General features: G+C 34.5%; 1 protein-coding gene and 1 long non-coding RNA gene across 2 annotated transcripts in view; one reads left to right on the top strand and one right to left on the bottom strand.

The window, feature by feature from the left end:
- The window catches only part of LOC129473411 (uncharacterized), a 190,041-nt gene that overhangs the window by 71,273 nt on the left and 97,675 nt on the right, over positions 1 to 21,093 (bottom strand). The gene's annotated exons all lie outside the window — the stretch shown is intronic.
- LOC134731311 (beta-defensin 110-like) lies at positions 478 to 2,755 on the top strand. The gene is made up of 2 exons (XM_063633293.1): positions 478 to 523; positions 2,610 to 2,755. Exons 1-2 carry the CDS (start codon positions 478 to 480, stop codon positions 2,753 to 2,755), a joined length of 192 nt encoding a protein of 63 aa, XP_063489363.1.

Raw genomic sequence — 21,093 nt, 5'->3', positions numbered from 1 at the left:
CCACGGCCTTGCTTCTGCCTTGACATCAACTTCTATCCAGCAAGAGCAAATGTCCTCCAAAACGTAACTCTTTTTACTTTCAACACTGCCTCCCTCTACTCTAAACTCTGCACTTACGGATGACATTTCCAGGAGCATCCTGAGGTAGGTGAAGCAGTCACCCTCAGAGATGTTATTTGTGAGGAGGTGGAGAGACTTACTCCAGACACTTCGCTTGGGAGAGTGAAAATCTCCACGTACCATTTGGGAAAACTGACATTGAGTCACGGAGACCACTGAGCTTTTAAGCTCTAGTTTTCGAATAGATTTGTCCCCATCTGTGTGCACGCAGGATTGTGTTGATGTCCACAGCATATCTCCACTCTATTTGTGGTACCTCACTCTTGAAGCGACTCCCAGAAACCTTTTGGAATATATTCTCCTGACTAAGGCCCCAAAGTAGCATTTGAATGTCTCTTTTTATGAAAAATAGTCATCATGGGCTCAATTTCTCCAGTGATGTACAAAATGTGCAGAAGTATAAGTGAGTGAAAGAGATACTATGCATCTTTCCTCCAAACAATTTGTTTTTACGTGGTATGTATCACCCAGTTTCATATCACATAAATACTCATGCACTTATGGATGACATTTGTATAGCATTCAACACCTTAAAATTGTTTTTATATATTGATATATATATCAATATTTATCTATATGTATTATAAAATGATATATATCAATTTTCATAACAATACAAAGAGATGTTATTTTCATTCATAACTTACACATGGCAAACCTTTGATTCTATAGTGAGCCATAATTTGCAAATAAATAATAAGCAATAAAACCAAGTTTACAATGCATGCTTTTTGTTTTTATGTGGTTCTATAGATTTCCTCATAACTCAAAACATTCTTATTCTTTAAAATAATTAGAAAGTCAGAACAAAATTAGTACATTTTGAATATTACTATTATTTCTATAAGTCTATACTTTTTTCTAATTTGAATATATCTTAAAAACCACCATAGACTTTGGTGGTTTTAGAGTTGACAAAATATAATGGCTCAGGAATGTTGATTGGCTTAAAAAGTTTCTATCCTAGCAACAGTTACAAAATGTATATGCAATTATGCATCATTGTCTTCCTGACTTCAAATTATATCAAACATATCTCTGAAATGACTTTGGATTTCACCAAAATTCACAAATGGTAGGGATTCTGTCATTATAAATTAGTTTACCATTCACTATATATATATATATATACACACACACATCAAAAATATATAATTTACATGTCAAATATATATATTTACATGTCATATATATGTCTATATATATATGTCTATGTATGTCTATATATATATATATATATATAATATATATATATATATACATGTCAAAATCCACCTGACAGTCTCTTCCACCTTACGTTTAATTATTTTCTACCAACTTCATTAAGGGCAATAAGTTCTTTAGAGATCTTCTCTAGTTTTTCTCTACTTCGGAACCTAATGCCTGGTGAATACTACGTACTAAAATAAATGCCTACCATTTTGAGTTGAAATGAAACATTTGTCTAAATTCCAATTCGATTCTATGTAGACAATTAGGTTCTATGAACAGATATTACATAATTTAATTCTGAATTCAATTCATTCTCTAAATTTTAACAAAATTATTTTGCCTCATTTTTTCCTGACATATATATGCACACATAACAAAATTTAATACTCAAAATATATTTCTGACAATTATGTTGATTATATTATATCATCCAGATAGGTAGAATGACTGACCAAAGATAGGTAAATACATTGATAAAATTGAAAAATAAAAATATGCCTGACTCCAAAGTCTCTTTTCTACTCTAAAGGCGTTTTCAGAGTACAGTTGAATCATTAGGAACAATAAAACTTTAAAGTAACAAAATAATTTACCTCCATTTACTATAGTTTAATGTATGAATATAAAACTGTGATTTTGGAATCTCAGAACATCTTTCTTTTCATTGTCTTAGATGGTTCACAAGAAACTATAATAGAATACTAATGTGAGGCTCCACTTTTTGCTAGATAGGCAGTGTACAACAAAATTATGTTTCTCTATGTAGATCTAAAGTACTTTAGTTTTTAGTTTTCTTGAACAGTTACCCTATCAGTGAAGTTAGTATGTTAGAAGTCTTCTCTAGTTTCTCTGTGATTACTATTTGTGTGACCACTATGTTCAAATAGGAAAGAGATAAAGAATCAAAATAAATTATAACTATTGTAGAAGGGCTGATATTTTGGCTGCAATAACAAAGTATCACAACAAGCGTCTGATAAAAATACATACAATTAAGTATCAAATTGTGTGTCACTTTCTCATTGTTACAGTAGACTGAGCCAGCTGACCTTTAGTATGGATGTGAGCTGCAATATAAGGACATAGACATTTTGTACAAGTATAATGTTAGTAGCTCAGTCATTTTCTGAAATGATTCATAAATTCTGCTACAGAACAACTTGGCATTCCATTCTCTCCAACTTGCACACACATGATCTCATAACTGGAACATTTTTTGTCTTTCTTTAGCAAGAAAACCCCCAAATCAATAATAGACTAATAACTTTGGATATTTTTCTTGATTGCAGCCAGAAGCAATTTTGAACCAAAGTACAGATTTGAGAGATGCGAAAAAGTGAGAGGAATATGTAAAACGTTTTGTGATGATGTTGAGTATGATTATGGATACTGCATTAAATGGAGAAGTCAGTGCTGCGTATAAACTCTGGAAAAGAAGTACTATTGAGGATCAAGTCTGGAACAGAGATGCATGTTTTTCACTCAAGAGTAGGTTAAAAAAAAATGTTTGCAACATTTAATGAAAATACACACTTTTAAATTCTAAATATATCTATTTACATACAATGAATTTAGTCTCTACTTATTCCTTGGGGATTTTTATATTTCTTTTTTTATTATTATACTTTAAGTTTTAGGGTACATGTGCACAACGTGCAGGTTTGTTACATATGTATACACGTGCCATGTTGGTGTGCTGCACCCTTAACTCATCATTTAGCATTAGATGTATCTCCTAATGCTATCCCTCCCCCCTCCCCCCATCCCACAACAGTCCCCGGTGTGTGATGTTCCCCTTCCTGTGTCCATGTGTTCTCATTGTTCAATTCCCATCTATGAGTGAGAACATGCGGTGTTTGGTTTTTTGTCCTTGGGATAGTTTGCTGAGAATGATGGATTTTTGTATTTCAAATGGATGAACACATTAAGGAAACAAGGAAACAGACTCTAATTATGTCTATAATCTCATTATTTCCACTTTGACTCTGAGACATTCATATTACTTATCTGCGTTACTCTGCTCCCTCTCTAAATATGTGTATGTGACCTTATTGCCAGATTTACTATGAGGATTATGGTTATCTTCATATATCCTGGTTTCCACACCAATATCCCTCTAAGCCATCTACTCTTCTTTAACAGAAAATGTGTTTCTTACAAATATGACAGCTACCAATTTTGACCTGTCTGATGTGTTTTTGCATACATTTAACCAATTATATTGCTTTTGAAATGATACAGTTTAACAATGCTCTGTCTGTAGGGTAATTAAGCACTATTCATAGCACGGCAAAGGGATAAATAACAAGATCTGAGATATAGAGCCCCTTTTAGCCATGTGATTCTTTTTTCAAAGAAAATCTCATAAGGAAACTCAGGAATAGGTACCTTTGTTTGAGCAGGGTAGGGCTGGTGTCTGGCCAACTCAATTTTACACCCTCAGAGAATGTGTCTAATGAAGGAAATTTCAATTTGGTTGAGGCAAGAGTTAGAATCCCATAACTATGGAGAGTTTTGCATAAACTAGAGGGTCAGAAGATTGCCTAAAGGATAAGAAACCACATCAGCACCTACTCGGGTCCAGTCAGAAATTGGGATTCTTCACTCAATAGCCCTCCTAGCCCAGGCAAGTACAAAGCAGCAGAAGAGAACTTTGAAAAAATTCTACAAAAGCACTCCAAAATACAGAGGTGTTCAGGAAACACGGTGTGGAGCAGGATCCAGGATCCCTAATCAGTATATATACATCTTTGTGTACAGTTTTATGCACACTATCTGCAGAAAAAATGAGAATATGTGAAACTGCTGCATCAAAGTATATGTGGATTTTTAATGTTTATGCACAGCTAGGCTATACTGCTTGTTTCCCACAATGGGCCTACAACTCGTCATTGCTCTATAATTGAAAAAAGGCAACATGTAATTATAAAAAAAATTCATAGGGAAATTTATTTATATTGTCCTCATTCCCAAAGTGTTAAATATTTTTGATAAGTTTATTGTATTTTTGTATTTTCTCTCCTGTGATTTAATTTTTATAACCATCATTTAACTTTCTTTAGGATTTTATTCATATCTGTAAATAATTTTACACAGTCTTTATGTATATTTTTATGTCTACTCTTGGCTTTTATATGTTGCAAATATTTTATTCAAACTCTGCTTGTTTGGGGATCATAAAAAATTATACATTTGTACATAGTTAAATTGTATCATCTATTATATGGCTTCTAAAGCATTTTTCTTGCTTAAAAACGCCTTTTCTGTGAGAAGATCATAAAATGTTTCTCTATATATTTTTCAATATATTTTATATAAACATGTATATATATTTGTATAAATATATTTTTCTGCATGTGATAATTTTCACATTTAGGTATATAAATAGTTCTGAGGAATGAATTCCACTTTTGCAAACCTGTTCCTGAGACTGGTCCTAGGAATTCAACAGTTTCTTACATAGACAGCCATTGAATAATTTGCAATGTTCCAAGTTGCTTGGTTTGTCAATTAAACATAATGAGATTTATTATATTTTTTAATCTTTAATTAAAAAAACCTTTTTCTTACCATCTAAAAGCAGAGACATTTAATGTCTGTGATTTGGGCATTTTATTTTAACTTCTCTTTAGTGGGCCATGGTAATCACTACGCCTAAGTACTTCCAGTCATATTTTGCTTTGCTTTGCTTGGCTATTCTTTTTTAAGACCTGGAAGTTACAAAATATGACTTGGATCTCTTGCTAAACATACTCTTTTTCGTAACTATAGCTAAAATATCTCCTTAAAGAACGTCCAAATAATCCATTTTTTTATTAAAATGACTTACTACTTATTGCGAGTGTCATCATTTGGCATTTTGCAAACATAGAATTTTTATCTGCCTGTATATGTGTGTGAATGTGTGTTTGTGTGCTTATTGTGAAATTCTCTTATACCTCAGTGTCCCTGGTATCTACATTGCATGCAAGAGACAACAAAGAATTATTTATTTCAGTAATGATGAGGGAGGTTTTTGCAATAACAACAGATCAGGGGGATCTGTAACTAAAGTCACAAATTAGGAGACAATAATTTATATTGCTGCTTTTTTTTTTTTTTTTTTTTTTTGAGACAGAGTCTCACCTTGACACCCAGGCTGGAGTGCAGTGGCGCGATCTTGGCTCACTGCAACCTCTGCCTCCAGGGTTCACGCCATTCTCCTGCCTCAGCCTCTGGAGTAACTGGGACTACAAGCGCCTGCCACCACGCCCGGCTAATTTTTTTGTGTTTTTTAGTAGAGACGGGGTTTCTCCGTGTTAGCCAGGATGGTCTTGATCTCCTGACCTAGTGATCCGCCAGCCTTGGCCTCCCAAAGTGCTGGAACGGGTGTGAATATATTGCTTTTTAAGTTCACTAGTTTATTCATTATGTATAGCTATTTAGAAAGGAGAAAAACTGTTCTAGCTAACACGGTGAAACCCCGTCTCTACTAAAAATACAAAAAATTAGCCGGCCTGGTGGCGGGTGCCTGTAGTACCAAGCTACTCTGGAGGCTGAGGCAGGAGAATGGCGTGAACCCTGGAGGCGGAGCTTGCAGTGAGCCGAGATCGGGCCACTGAACTCCAGCCTGGGCGACAGAACGAGACTCTGTCTCAAAACAAACAAACAAACAAACAAACAAACAAAAAAAAAACAGAGAGAGAGAGAAAAACTAAAGCAAAAGCAAAGATTAAATTCTCATGCTTCTACTTTTCAGACCTTCAATAGGAGATTCTCAGTGGCATGCACTTTCTAGACAATCAGTTATTAAAAAGATAATTATATGCTGTGGATATCATAACCCTTTATATCCCAAGATAAAAGAAAAGTAACGTCCTGCATTTTTGCCCCAGGCACTGCTAAACAGGAGTGTTAACTTTTGATAAACCCCAGTGTCTAAATTCGTACGACTGCATAGAGAGAAGTATAAAAAGATGTGCTCTCCACCTTTCTCTTATTCAAACACTGCAGAGCTGCTAATTCCGCTGACTGTCTTCCATCATGAAGATTCATGTCTTTGTTTTATTTCTCTTTCTGGTCCCCATTGCCACCAGGTAAAATGTAAATATTAATTGAGAGGGTAAAATATCTTTCTGGAGAGTTGCATCTTGGTCGATGTCAACTGGAGACAAAAGAGTGACCAGATTGTTAAGAGAGTGGTTGGTTACGGTCCCAAGAGTAAATCACAAATAAAAGACTGTGGTCTTACTAAACAGTAAGGCTCCTGGTGAGTCATATTATTGTATGAGACAATTTAAAGGCCTTGATTAAATGACTACAGGCTGGTTTTCCAGCCTGACTACTTGGATAGAATATTAAAGTATAACCGTCTGGATCCTTGAGACATGATGGACACTGTGTAGTAGAGTAACAGTTGGTTTTTCAGTAACCTCATGATAGGTTTGGTTATATTATGTCACAAGGTTTACTTTGAGAAAAACACAAAATGGTGTTTTCAACTGATTAAGAATTGAGAACTTGAGTGGCTGTATTACCTCAGGTCCAATTACATAGCAATTAATACTAGCCAGATAATTAAATGAGTATAAACTTTGGAATGATTGATACCTGGGTTCAGATTTGGCTTTGCCATGTATTGGCTATGTAAATCTATCAGGTTATTTAAACTCATTCAGCATCAATTTCCTCATTTGTGAATTAAATACAGTAATTAAGTCTACCTTGTAGTATTATGATGATTAATGATATTAAATATACAAAATGCCCAACATAAAGTATAATGCATATCAGATTCATCTTAAATAATATTATAATTACTTTTACATTATATTAAAACACCTTAAAAAGCAAGTAACTTCTAGAAATCTCATCAAGAAACTCTTTCTTGACAACTATTGCAGGAAACAGGGGAGGTAATATTTACCGTGTTGGATTTCACATACTTAAACTGTGTACCCTCATTTGTAAACTTTCATTGTACACACTACTAATTAGATTAGATCAATAGCCAAAGGAAGTATCTTGATGGAGATCATCGAAAGAGCTGTTTTACAATGAGAACACATGGACACAGGAAGGGGAACATCACACACCAGGGACTGTTGTGGGGTGGGGGGAGGGGGGAGGGATAGCATTAGGAGATATACCTGATGCTAAATGATGAGTTAATGGGTGCAGCACACCAACATGGCACAGGTATACATATGTAACAAACCTGCACATTGTGCCCATGTACCCTAGAACTTAAAGTATAATAATAATAAAATTTTTTAAAAAGTGCTGTTTTAACACATTTCAGGGTACTTGCGATAGGAAAAGTATTTTTCTTGTGTATGTAAAGACCCTGTAAACAATCATTTTACACACACCCAAGAAAATAATTCCACTCACCTTAAGAAAATAAAACAAACAAAAAAATAATAACTCTAGGGCGTTCTGATTTAGGAGTGGTCTAGAACTGCAAGAGTTTCCTCTTTGAAGTCCAACTTCCTTAGCAGCACAGATGAGACCAAGGAAGTCTAGCTCTAACAATAAGTCTGGCTCTGAGTAAACTCAAACATCCAAGTATTTTGGATAAAAGACTCAAATCATTTTAATTGTTTTATAATTCAAGTAAAATATGTCAGATGATAATTTTGAGGATTGTTATTTTATTACATCATTCTAAACTCAAGACTAATGGAATTACAATCAGGGTTTGTTTTTACTAAAATCATACAGGAGTGATCTTAAAATAAAGAAGACTTATTTAGTGCAACCACATTTGGATAATAAAATTAGCTCCAGTTATGTTATCATGATTTACATGTGTGCCTCATGTCACTTGCTTTGGGAAAAAAGCTGAAAATTTTCATGACATTTTCAGTTTCATTATAAACCCAAGAGACATTGTAAATGTATGTGCATAGATTCATCTAAAAATTGAAAAATTTGTGATTCCTTCTTGTGCATAAATATAAATTTTTATGTTATACATAGCTGTAATCTAGAGAGAAGCTGTTTGTTGTTTTTGTTACTACTGGAAAAATGCTAATTTACAATTCCCACTTAAATAATGCTATTCTTTTTTTAATACTAGTGCTTGACAGCTGTCATCTTCTATTATTTGTAAATTCCCATTAAGTCAACATACATGCTTCACACCCCTCATGTAGGGCAGTGTAATCTGAGGATGCATTTTTAAGCTGGCAAGATAATGCTTTTTCCCTCTGGCATCAAAGGCAATAAATAGCATCTCTCTAGATAATACAAATAAGGAGATATCTATCATCAATTTATACAGTGAAAAAGCATATCTCGTTGCCTAAAATATTTGGCAAAAAATTCAAAATAATATGTTCAATTTTTTCCTAAAATGTCTAGTTACTCCAAGTAACAGTAAGACTGTATGCTAACATAACTTCACTGAAAGCAGATGGCATGAATTGGGTTATCAGTACCTTTGACTCCATCTCAGTTGGATCCTATATGTTGAGCACCTAGAGAAAGAGCACCTTTCACATACCTTTGTCACTGATACTTGATAATTTACCATTACATTTAATGCTTTAACTTTGGGCATCTTCCTCCTTATGTGACCTTTCTAAAAATTTAAACATTTTGTGAAGAGATGAAACATTAAGTCTTATGGCCAGATGTAGATGAGTTCATCAGTTGATATATGCTATGATGGTGCAATACTGAGAACTTTATAAAGGAGAAGACTCTGAAACAAGGAAACATAAGGAGATGCTGAGAGATATTACCTCTTTCTCTTTGAACTTAAGGCTTGTCATTCATGACAACACTCATCCCCCCCAGCAAACCAGGCTCCTGCCTAGGCTCAAATCTTTGTGAATATTCAAAGAACCTCTCTTATCCCAGTATCTGCTAGGGTTTTTTTCACTCTTCTAATAAAAGAGATTTATAAAAAATATTCAAGCAAGATAGCAATTGAAGCACATTAATGAATCTTCCCATTTTAAATCTTGAATCCAAAAATGTTTAAATGTTTAATTTTTTTTTTTGAAATTGGAGAAAAAAGCCTTTGGGAGGTGATGGGATCATAGATATTTGTATATGCCCAAATTCATCATTTGTACATATTAAATATGTGCAGTTCTTTTTATAGCAACTATACCTCAATAAAGTTGTTTTTTAAAAAAATCATGTTAGGTGGGTAGTAGGTAAGTAGCCATAGAAATATGTGGTGTTCATTCTAGAACTACTTGGAACCTAACAATTTTTATTTAGAAATTCTCATGGAAAACTAAGCTTTAACAACTAGTGGATCAAGCCAGAAGTTGGAGAGGAAACTGAGAATGAAACAAAAAGTATCACAAAACAATAATCACCAGAAAAATACAAAACAAATGACTTCCCAAATCCCTACCCCAGTATGCAAGGGCTATACTTATTTTCACATTGACAACTGATTTATCCCAAGTGGGACCTTAAGACACTTATAATGACTCAATGGTTTATGTGCTTTTTTTTCCCCTTTTAACAGTGAAATGTGCCATGAAAGTCACCTATAGTTGCTTTATCATGAAAGGCAAATGTAGACATGAGTGTCATGATTTTGAAAAACCAATTGGTTTCTGCACAAAACTAAATGCCAACTGTTATATGTAGAGGTTTGAAATAAAAATCAGCATCCCTCAAAAGTAAGGCACGGTGAGTACAAGGACTAGTGATAAAAGAAACTGAATTACCAACCACTGTCCAGTCTGTGATGATCTCTTGGTTATATAGCATCATTTGAGGAGCTACGTTTTCTTCTAAGGGTCAGAGAATAGTGGGAGACATTCAGTATATAAAGCAGCTCTGTGGAAACATTTCAGCATTTTGAATATCAATTTTCTACTAATTAGCAGAAAAAAGCTAAATGACAAAAAGAAGGCTAAATGACACAAGTAATTATTATCAGGAGTCCTCAAATCAGAGGTATCCAAACTAATAAGGAGTTTAGAGAGATCAAAGAGAAGGAACAAATAGTACTTTCATCATGTCATGGATCAAGAGATCTGATTCACTGCAAGTAGGAAGCCATAGCATCAGTTCAGTCCTTCATTTTTTTTGTATTTGTTTTCTTGAACAAGAAATTTTAAAACATAGGCCATAGATGAAAGTAAGGTATAGATGTATTGCAACTGAAACAGGAAACTGTAGAGGTCTGATGAAAAATGGAGGTGTCTCATAACTAGTATCTACTGAATAGGAAATGCAGAATTCAGTGTGATTAGTACAAAAATAATTAAATCACAAAAATCATTAGGAACTTTACTGATAGTAATATCATCTTTATAGCTAATACTAACGTAAAGCTTCAAAACACTTTGAGATACAGAAATTTTTTTGATGATCACAAAATGTCTATGAGGTAATACAATGTCCATGAAACATGTAAGATAACTTCAGGACACAGATCCTGGAACCAAATTCCCAGAGTTCTAGGTTTGAGAGCAAACACTGTGTAAATGTTTATTAGATTAATCTGATTTGTTAAATAATGTTTAGAAAGTTTGTGAGGTCATACAGCTATTTAATAAATCATACAGATTGATAAGCTCTATCTTACAATGAACACAAGTCTGAACAACAAATTATACAGATTGATAACTTAAGCTCTGCCTTAACACTGAACACAAGTCTGAACACTCCCTTACTTCGAAATCATCACAGGGAGCTTGAAGAAAAGGGTGAAGTAAATACTGAGTTGAAAACGGAGGCTGCATCTGAAACTAAAGAACAGACATAAGAAACAGGAAATAGGCAACCAGAGGTGGTTTGATTGCCTAAATGTCCACATTTGACAACTAGCACAGGTTAATAAGCTGCTGAGATAAACTTCTAATTAGATTGATCTGACAGTCAAGTAATAGATGCTTAAAGTTTCATTCCTTTTCTCTTTTATCACTTTTTCTTACACACAAAACTTTCCAGATTAATTATAGCAACTGAGAATTTTATAAGAAAATAGAAAGGGTGTAACTCCTCAAGCTTGTATAATTAGCTTTCAAACCAATTTTTTAACTGAGTTTATAATCCATAGAAGCAAAAACTCACTCTGTAGCCTACAGCATTAATTCCTAAAACTTTTTGCATAAAGACCACATTTACAGTCAAGAAACAACAGATGCTGGTGAGATTGCAGAGAAAAAGGAACACTTTTACACTGTTGGTGGGAGTATAAGTGAGTTCAACCATTGTGGAAGACAGCGTGCCAATTCCTCAAAGATCTAGAAAAAGAAATACCATTTGACCCAGCAATTTCATTACTGCGTATATACCCAAAGGACTATAAGTCATTCTATTATAAAGATACATGCACATGTATGTTCATTGCAGCACTATTTACAATAGCAAATACATGGAATCAACCCAAATGACCATCAATGATAGACTGGATAAAGAAAATGTGGTGCATACACACCATGGAATACTATGCAGCTATAAAAAAAGAATGAGATCATGTTCTTTGCAGTGACATGAATGGAGGTAGAAGGCTTATCCTCAGCAAACTAATACAGAAATAGAAAACCCAACATTGTATGTTCTCTCTTATAAGTGGGAACTGAATGATGAGAACACATGGACACATGTGGGGGAACAACACGCACTGAGGCCTCTTGGAGGGTGGAGAGAAGGACCATATGAGGAAGAATAGCTAATGGATGCTGGGCTTAATACCTGGGTGATGGGTTGATTTGTGCAGCAAACCACAATGGCACACGTTCACCTATGTAATAAAACTGCACCTCCTGCACATGTACTCTGGAACTTAAAATACAAGTTGAAGACAAGAAAAACAAAAGACCACTTTTACACAAAATGTCATGGTTCTTCCATAGGAGAGTAATTGCAGTTGTAGGATCTAAAAAGTTTAAGGAACTACACAATGACCAGAAAATAATCTACACGGGAACACAAATACACATGTGTGTGCATGTAGATATGCCAGGTATGTAAGTAGGTAGACAGATATACACAAGTTTTTATTCATTTACTCTACAGATAATGTTTTGTGCATTCGCACTCACCAATCACTTCCAATCAGCTTCCTGCTGGATCTTAGCAAACAAATTGGGTGCCATTGGCATAGATAGTTTTAGAAAATGTCCATAAACTCAGTATCTCTCTACAAGAGTTGTTGGGGCAAATGAGAATATAAAATGTTGTTTTCTTAATCTGTATTATAAAATAAGTCATTTTCACTAAAGTTTATCAACACTATCAGTCTTACTCAAGTAGTCAGCCAAGCTGGCTCTATTCTAGTTCCAAAGTCGGAACCCAAGCACATTACTATGAGGCTGAAAAAAGACATCACTTAACTGAGAAACTGGCCACTTTACTGTGAAATGTTTATTACTGATATCTGATTAATAGATTATCTACATAACCTAATGATAGCTACTAAAGAATATTATCAATGCCAATTGTGAGAAAAGTTATATAAGTGGTAGTGATCTTCCACTTAAGTCAAATGGTCCCATTTCTCTCTATATCAATTGAAACTTTATTTTCTGGGTATCTTGTTTTGTCTATTGCTAGTAGAAACTTTAACAGTTTTCAATAAATTTGAGTCTCAAATTAGAAGGTATTAGAGTTTATTCGCGTCTCTCTCAGAAAATCACAAGGATCCTTTTGCTGTCTTTGGCTGTACTGTGTTGATCAGCATTCAATGTCAATTATTCTAAAGAAAAAAAATAAAAGAGAAAAAATAGTAATAAAGTTGCCCTTATATCACCCAGAAAAAACTCATTAAATAGGCCACCAGTATGGTCATAAGATAAATAAATGAAATAAGGTAAGATACATTGGCCTTGCCCATTTGCCAATTTATAAAATTATCAAAAGACCAGGCTGACAAGCCACAAGTCGAGAAAACAGAAACCTTATAGATCAAAAACTACTGTTTTTAGCAGATGAGAAGACCAAAATAAACGTGAAATATTTGCCACATTTAGAGACGGGGGAGCCAGAAGTTAACTAAGCCCTTCTTTAACATAAATACCAATTAAAAAATTTCTTATTTTTAACTAGTTATGGGGAGTAAGCATATAAACTCAAATTATCTTCACTTTTTATGTCTCCCAGTTTCCATTTAATTACATTTCAACTTTCATTTAAAGATGTAAAAGTGCAATGGAGCCTCACAATGTAATATTAAACTTCCTGCTAGCCAAGTTAAAAATAAAAAAACATAGCTGGATAGTTTTTATTTTCTAAATTTAAAAATAAGCTTTAAATTTTTCTAATCCTAAAGTTACATGCAATTTTATAAGAGTGAGAAATTGAAATGCTGGCAACTACCATAGAAATTAAGAGCATCTTGCAAAATTCTACATTTGAGAACCGGGGCAGTGATGAGTTAGAGACTTTCTCAAGGTTCAGAAATATATATGACCAGAGCCTCAATTCATAGGCTCTGAGAACAAAGAAGGAGGTTTGACTTTCATTTCCACCTAGGTGTTTTGGTGTCCCCTGCCAGGGGGGTATTTTCTATCTGACAACACCTTGAGTCAAAGAATCTTATTCTGGATGTTTTCTTCTTAGATATTTTGTACATGAGATGCAGAAAAGAAGTAAGAGGGAAATCTTGGCAAGCATTAAAGATTTTCGAGGAAAGGTGGACTTCAGCTCTCAGAGCTGGAACTTGAAGAACGAATACAACTGAGTCATCCTTCTTGGTAATTTTGGGGATTAAATTAACTTCAGCAGCTCAATGTTAGCTGTTCTTAAGTCTGAAAATAATTTATATTAAATAGCGAATATATAAGCCTCTTATCTAATGCAAAAGGTGGAGAAAAGAGATTTAATTGGCTTCCTATTGTCCACAGAGTAATGAAGAAAACCAGCATATAGGCAAATAAATCAGTCAGGGGCCACAACATGGGATAGAGAATGCTTAGCTGATGTGGACACAGGGAGAAGCTGCTGGAAGGCTATTGCAATGATTCAGGGTACAGGGATAAGTACCTGATTTAAGAGGATCAGAAGGCCAGATTTGAGACATTTTAGCAAGTGTTTTATTCTCAAATCATACTCTAGATATTGCATAACACAAACACTAGTACAGCTCTAAGAGAAATTCACATTATGTTATGTTTCTACTTTTCAGTTTTAACTTGGAAGTGTATAAATAAGTAGATGCCTCTCTATAGAATGGAAGAGAAAAGAGCTTATTCTTCTAATTAACTTTATCAGTACTTTCGAGTTTCCAAGGATAAAGGTGAAACCACCAAGTATTTGATTTTTATGAGGACTTGGCCAATTTTAGAATTAACAGGATATAAAAGAAACCTTAGAATCTTTCCTGAAAGCTTTCACAAGTTTTCCATTGTCCTCAGGATGTAATGCAGGCCTTTTAACCAGTCTTAAAAATCTACTCTTCACCTTACATGTGATAGCTCAGTTATAGCCAATTTGTTTTATAGCTACAACTTTTCACTTCCCTCCAACCTTTTACACATGCAATTCTCTTTTCCTAGAGCATCCTTCATCTTTCCTCAACTGGCTAACTTGTCTTTCAAGTCATATCTTAGAAACTATCACCTACAAGAAAACTTTGTGTATCTTTCTCCCCACTCCAAGTGATCCACCTAATTATTCTATAACATCACTATAGCTCAGAAATGTAGTTGTCTATTTAAGTATTTTATATTTGTGTGACACATTAGGCTATAAGCTTCATAAAGTCGAAAGCTCAACTTCTTATTTATTATGGTATTCTCAATATCCAGTGTCTCTTCTAAAATAATTTGTCAGTAAAAATTTATGGAATAAATAAATGAATAAAAGAGAGAGATGGTGAGAGGGAAGAAGAATGGAAGAAAATATAAATGTAACATTTACACCAAACCCAAAAGCCAGATCAATATCCAGGCCCACAGTCACTAACAATGATTCAACTGTCTTGCGCAGCCTATTTCTCTCTGCAAAGAATACAGTTGCTTCCTTAGCAAAGATATAAACAGACTTTGGTGTCTAATGGAGAGAGGAGATTAACAGGACTTGCTTTTCAGGCCAGTTACAACCCGGCTGATCAAAATAGGATGCAGCAAAGAAACTGGTCAAAACCAGCTAGAACCAAAATGGCAACAAAGTGGCCTCTAACTACTCTCACTGTTTATTTTCATTTGGACGCTATAAGATAACTACCATCAGCGCCATGACAGTTTACAAATGTTTCCATGGCAACAATCTAGAAGTTACTTTATATGGTTCCAGGAATGCCTCACCTCTTTTCCAGGAAGTTCATGAATAACTCACCACTTACTTAGCAAATAATTAAGAATAGGTATAAATATATCTAGCCAGCAATCCACAAGTGTTACTCTGTGCCACTCTGCCTGTGGGAAAGCCCTGCTCTGTCTATGGAGCAGCCATTTTGCTGTACACTGTTGTTCTAATAAACTTGTTTTCTTTCACTGTCTGCTCGTTCTTAAATTTTTTTTCTGAGCAAAGTCAAGAACCCCTCTGGGGTAAGCCCCAATTTTGGGGTTCACCTTCATCATAATCAAAACATGAATATTACTGTCCTGTCCCCTGACATATCTTTTCTCTACCTACATACTGCAAACACACCTGGAAGTGAACAAGCTTACTGTGAAAGGCAGAAGAAAAAGTTTAGCATTTTTCTGATCCTGGCTCATGTACATACTCAGTATTTCAATGAACAAAATAACACCACCAGTGAACGTGCACTGCCCCTGTGCATATGTGTTGATGACAGGCATTGATTGAGGAACCAGTACTTTCATTGTGTTTCTAAAAGTAGTAGCAAGTAGTGACTAAGAAGCTAGAAGTTTCTCTGGGGTAAGAGATTTCTGTAGGAGTAGATAAGTCAAAAAGGCTAAAAAAGATTCATAGATATTAATTCTTCATGCTTTAAAATTTGATTGCCCGGGTTTGAATCCTAGCTTCACTATATTCTTAGCTATGGAATTTGAACAAAATCGCAAGCTCTCCAAACCTTGGTGTCCTCATCTATAAAACAGAAATAGCACTTACTGCATGTTTGACATGTTTAATATGAAGGTCAAATGAAATAATCCAAGTACAATTTATATGCAGTGTCTAGTGTGTTAATAATGTTAAAATAATAATCATTATCATAATTATATCAATAATACTATAAGTGTTTAATGTTTCAAATCTGCATAAATAGTGTATATGTGTGCAGAGGTCACCTGGTAATAAGAAATCAAGTCATCTGTAGAAAGATGAAAATGAGTAAAATCTTCAAATATGGATAGGATTGAAAAATCTCAAGGAAGATTTCCTAAGGCAAAAAAATCATCCTGGGATAATTCAATCTTTTAGTTTCTACTTTGTTTCTTGTCTATGCTCTGAGTAAGGAGGTAAGCTAGTACCAGTACAATTTGCTCAGATGACCTAGAAGCATTAGAAAATTTGACATAGTAATAAAAAGTTTATGGATTGTATAAGAAGGCCAGGATAACTTAGTTATAAAAGTCAAGGCCATACAACTTTAACTTTAAGGTACAAGGTGGTTCATAAGTCATAATCTATCTGCTTCTTCTTGGAGAAGGAAGAAAAAACAGCAAGCCAAATAATAAATTACTACAGTAACTGTGTTTATATAAACAAATATTTAAATTTAAAATGCTTCTACAAGGTTAAATCTTTTGGCAAATGCAGTGATAATGATAAAAATCATTACAGGTAGGAGAAAAAAGCTTTAGTGTTCTACACCACTGTAGGATGACTATAGTTAACAATAATGTATTATGTAGTTTCAAATAGCTAGAAGTACATTCCCAACACAAAGAAATAATAAGTGTTTGAGATGATGGATATGCTAATTACTTTGATCTGATCACTACATTATGTGTATTGAAACACTACTATGTACCCTATGAATATGTACAATTATTATTTGTCAAATAAAACTGTAAATAAATAGTTTCAAAAACAAATTACTGCTTATTTCCTACCCATTTTATTTCCAAACATAATTAACTGTGTAGGTCTGGTGTGTCATAATAGAATCATAAACACATCCACGGTTCCCAGGAGTACATGGTTGATTGACTTTTTCCAAATATTTTCTTAAGTAATTATATCTACTACCACTAATTAAATCAAACGAATCCAAAATCTGTAGCTCTAACCTTCATTTTCTTTTTCAACACAAGGTGCAACTATGGTCATTGGATATCTCTTATGAAAATTCTGTAGATTCTTTAAACTGAACACTACCAAAATAATTCTTTTCTCTCTTCTCACCTCTCATAAACTGACTTCTCCTATATTGCCTATGAGCATTGCAGGCATCACATCCCACCTAAAGGACAGGAATGCTCTCTCATCCTCTTCTAGAAGTACATTTATTCCAGTTCCTAAATAGTTCTTGAAAAATACTCTTTTCATTCTTGCTGACACTGCATTGATCAAGCTCCCACTGTTCCCTCTGCCTGCCCCATATTCATGAAAAATGCTTAGAATAATGTCTGCCTTTCAGGCAAGTCCCTACCCAAGTTTTAGAAAATGTCAATAAGAACCAAATCCATCACCACATATCAGTGTCTGTACTAGGCACTAAGTGGCACTCTAATGATGAATGGAAGAGACTACAGGTTTCAAGAAGTCTGTAACAATTAAACATGTATTTATCAGTATGATCAGTGCTAAAATCACATAAATCTAGGTTCTAACCTTTCCTTGAGGTAAAGTGTTCATGGAAAACTATATTGAGAAAATGGCATTTCAATTAGGATGTGAGAAATGAGGAAAGATATGCAGAATATGTGTATGTAGTAGGGGAGTAGGGAAGGTTGGGGGTGGGGAGTAATTTTTAGATGTTACCAGTAAATAGAGCAAGTAAATATGTAAAAGTCCTAAGGCAGAAAAGAGCAAAGCATATTATATATAACAGAGAAAGTTTAGTATGGTTGGAAAGGAAAGCAAAGGTGGTATAGAAAGAAGCTAAAGATGGAAGTTTAGGTGAGCCAAGGTCATGAAGGATCATGCTAAGTATATGGGTAATTTATCCTGAAGGGGGAAAAAGGGAAGTCAAAATGGGAGGCTCCCTCATTACAGCCTCATTCTATTTTCGTCCCATAATTTCTGCCATGGCTGTATTTCAGCCTTAAGCTTCCTTTTTGCTATTTTTAAATTATCTTGACTATTAACTAATAATCCGCACCTATTTCCTAAAATTACTGCTGAGTTGTAGTTTCATGACCTGGAATTTTCCAACAAATATTTCTTCCCTTCATGCCAACCTTAGTCTCTGATTTTAAAATCCAGATGAAATCTGGATATATCATATTTCCTTGTGATGATATTTGGACCACGGAGATCCACATGTTCTTAATGGCGAGGTGAATTGCCTGGACTCCTCATTCCCTCCAGTGCCACATGGCTAGCGCTTCTGAATACATGACATTTGTCCTCCTTGACTGGCTGTCAGGGATTAGTTGTAATAGTCTGTTGTCATAGCCTGTTATTCACTTCTTACTCCAGTAAATTACTGTGTATTGTAATTTCACACCTTCACCAGAATAACATTTAGAAAAGAAAATTTGTAAAATCACCCTAATTTTTAAAAATGCTGATGATTCCTCATGCTTATAGAATACTGACTCTGCCAGTGTCACCATGACCTATTCTTCCTAAGCCTCTTGTCAACTTTCCACATCCAGTGACACTCATAACTCCAAGACTTTGCTTACTGAGTTATATTTTAATAACTTTCTTTATTTTTGGTCTATAAAATTGCTCATTCTTCAAAACGCATGACTGTTGTCCTCTATAAAGCCTTTCCTACTTTTTTATCTTTGGGTTAAATAATTTCCATAATATATCATGATACTTATAAACCACTTAAAAATATTTTCAGGATGCAGCAATGGTTGTGTTACACTCTTTGCAGTTATAACATATAAACTTACTCCTCATTCTGTTTTACACACTGAAATTAAAATTTCTAATTTAGACATCCAAAATAGTACACCAATAAGAGAAATATTAAAACAAAACACTTAGTGGTTAAAAAGCTGATATTTATGGGATCCTGAAGGAATCTGGTTAACTGGAATTTTATTATACAAAACCTTAGTAAATGTATATACTTATATATTAACTTTGAAATATACTGCTTTCTATGTGCTCCCCTAGCCACGTGGACAGACATTTTCACACACATACACATGCATGCACTTTTTCTGAGTTGTCTCCTTATGAGTTTTTCTCTGGCATAGATTAAAATTTAAAATAGAAAGACAGAAATTGTGTTTGAGTAATTTCACTGTCCTTCCATATTTGGCTAGTAAGTAGTTATTGAATAAATTAATAGAACCACTACAATATTCATCATAAGACTGTAATCCAAATAAAAGATGCATTACATATTCACTTTATAATGATTCTTTGGTTGGAATACTCCTAATAAGTATATCAAGCTATATATTTATATCAAATTTTGAAAAATTACCTCTGCAAAGTCTACTATGGATATATTTGAGAGATATCACCCTTCCCATATTTAGATTGAGTAGGAAGGTTATAGAGGAAAAAATGGCATCTCTAGAACATATTCCTTTCTCAGCCAATAAATTTCATCTCTTTTGACAGAAAATATGACATTTTTAGACTATCACTTCAGAATATCTTTTAAGGAAATTTTATGACTCTGCTCTAGGTCCTTAATCCTACCTGTATGGATCAAATAGAAATAAATTATATTTGCCAGTCTTCTTATACCCATTATCACTCTTTGATTGTGGCTAAGTCCACAGAGAGTCATTGGAATTTCCTCTCCTGACAAAAATTGAGAAAAATGCTGATGATACAAACGTCATGTGCATTCTTTTTTGTTTGTTTGTTTTTTGTTTTTATTTTTAAAGACAGAATCTTCCTCTGTTGCACAGGCTGGAGTGCAGTGACACAATCTTGGCTCACTGCGATCTCTGCCTCCCAGGTTCAAGAGATTCTCCTGGTTCAGTCTCTGAGTAGCTAAGATTACAGATATGTGCCATGATGTCCGGCTAATTTTTGCATTTTTAGTAGAGACAGGGTTTCATCATGTTGACCAGGTTGGTCTCGAACTCCTGACTTCAGATGATTCTCCCGCGTCGGTCTCCCAAAGTGCTGGGATTACAGGCGTGAGCCACCATGCTTGTCCCGTCCTGTCCCGTGCATTCTTATTGGTATTCCAAGAATTGCAACACTTCCTCTTTAGAATTTCCTCTTTCATCCATTTACTTTTCATCAAATGTGAGGTGAAGATCCAATAAAAATAATTAGAACTTTACCAGATTATGGGTATATTTGTGAGCATATTAACATTAATACTACCATTGCTAAATGCCACTGGCTCAGGTACCTCATTTGCTTTAGAGTAGTACCTCAATGGCCATATCCAAAACTCCACGGAAATATGTGGGGATTTTGGAAGTGACAGATTTACGCATGGAACCAGTGTTCTCTTATCTTTCTTACAAGGCAGATTGTCACTCTTTCTATTTACATCTTTGCTGCTTATGATCTCTAAGAATGCTGGCCACCAGGCATAGCCATCTCCTGCTAGAGGCTTTCTTGAGCCCTCAAGGAACTGAAGCTGTCATCTTTCCTGGAGGGAATTAATTTAAATATTGTGTTCTCTTGCTCTCACTCTCACCTAAACCATTTTTTGTGTGTTGGCTTTAAGCAGTGCTAATTCAGGCTCTAGGTAACATAGGTGAACATTAATCTATAATCAATACATTTCCACAGCTACTTGAACTCTCTTTTCATTAAAGTCTTAAAAACAATCGGTCCATTAGGCTGACT

Source organism: Symphalangus syndactylus, chromosome 23 (assembly GCF_028878055.3).
Source record: "Symphalangus syndactylus isolate Jambi chromosome 23, NHGRI_mSymSyn1-v2.1_pri, whole genome shotgun sequence".
Lineage (NCBI taxonomy): Eukaryota > Metazoa > Chordata > Mammalia > Primates > Hylobatidae > Symphalangus > Symphalangus syndactylus.
The sequence above is the reverse complement of the archived record's forward strand: the minus strand, read 5'-3'. Positions and strand labels throughout refer to the sequence as shown.

Bases quoted from the DNA above. Each gene is read 5' to 3' on its own strand.
- LOC134731311 (XM_063633293.1), top strand. From the start codon at position 478: ATGGGCTCAATTTCTCCAGTGATGTACAAAATGTGCAGAAGTATAA. The intron at 524-2,609 runs GTGAGTGAAAGA...TTTGGATATTTT, and splicing joins CAAAATGTGCAGAAGTATAA to TCTTGATTGCAGCCAGAAGC.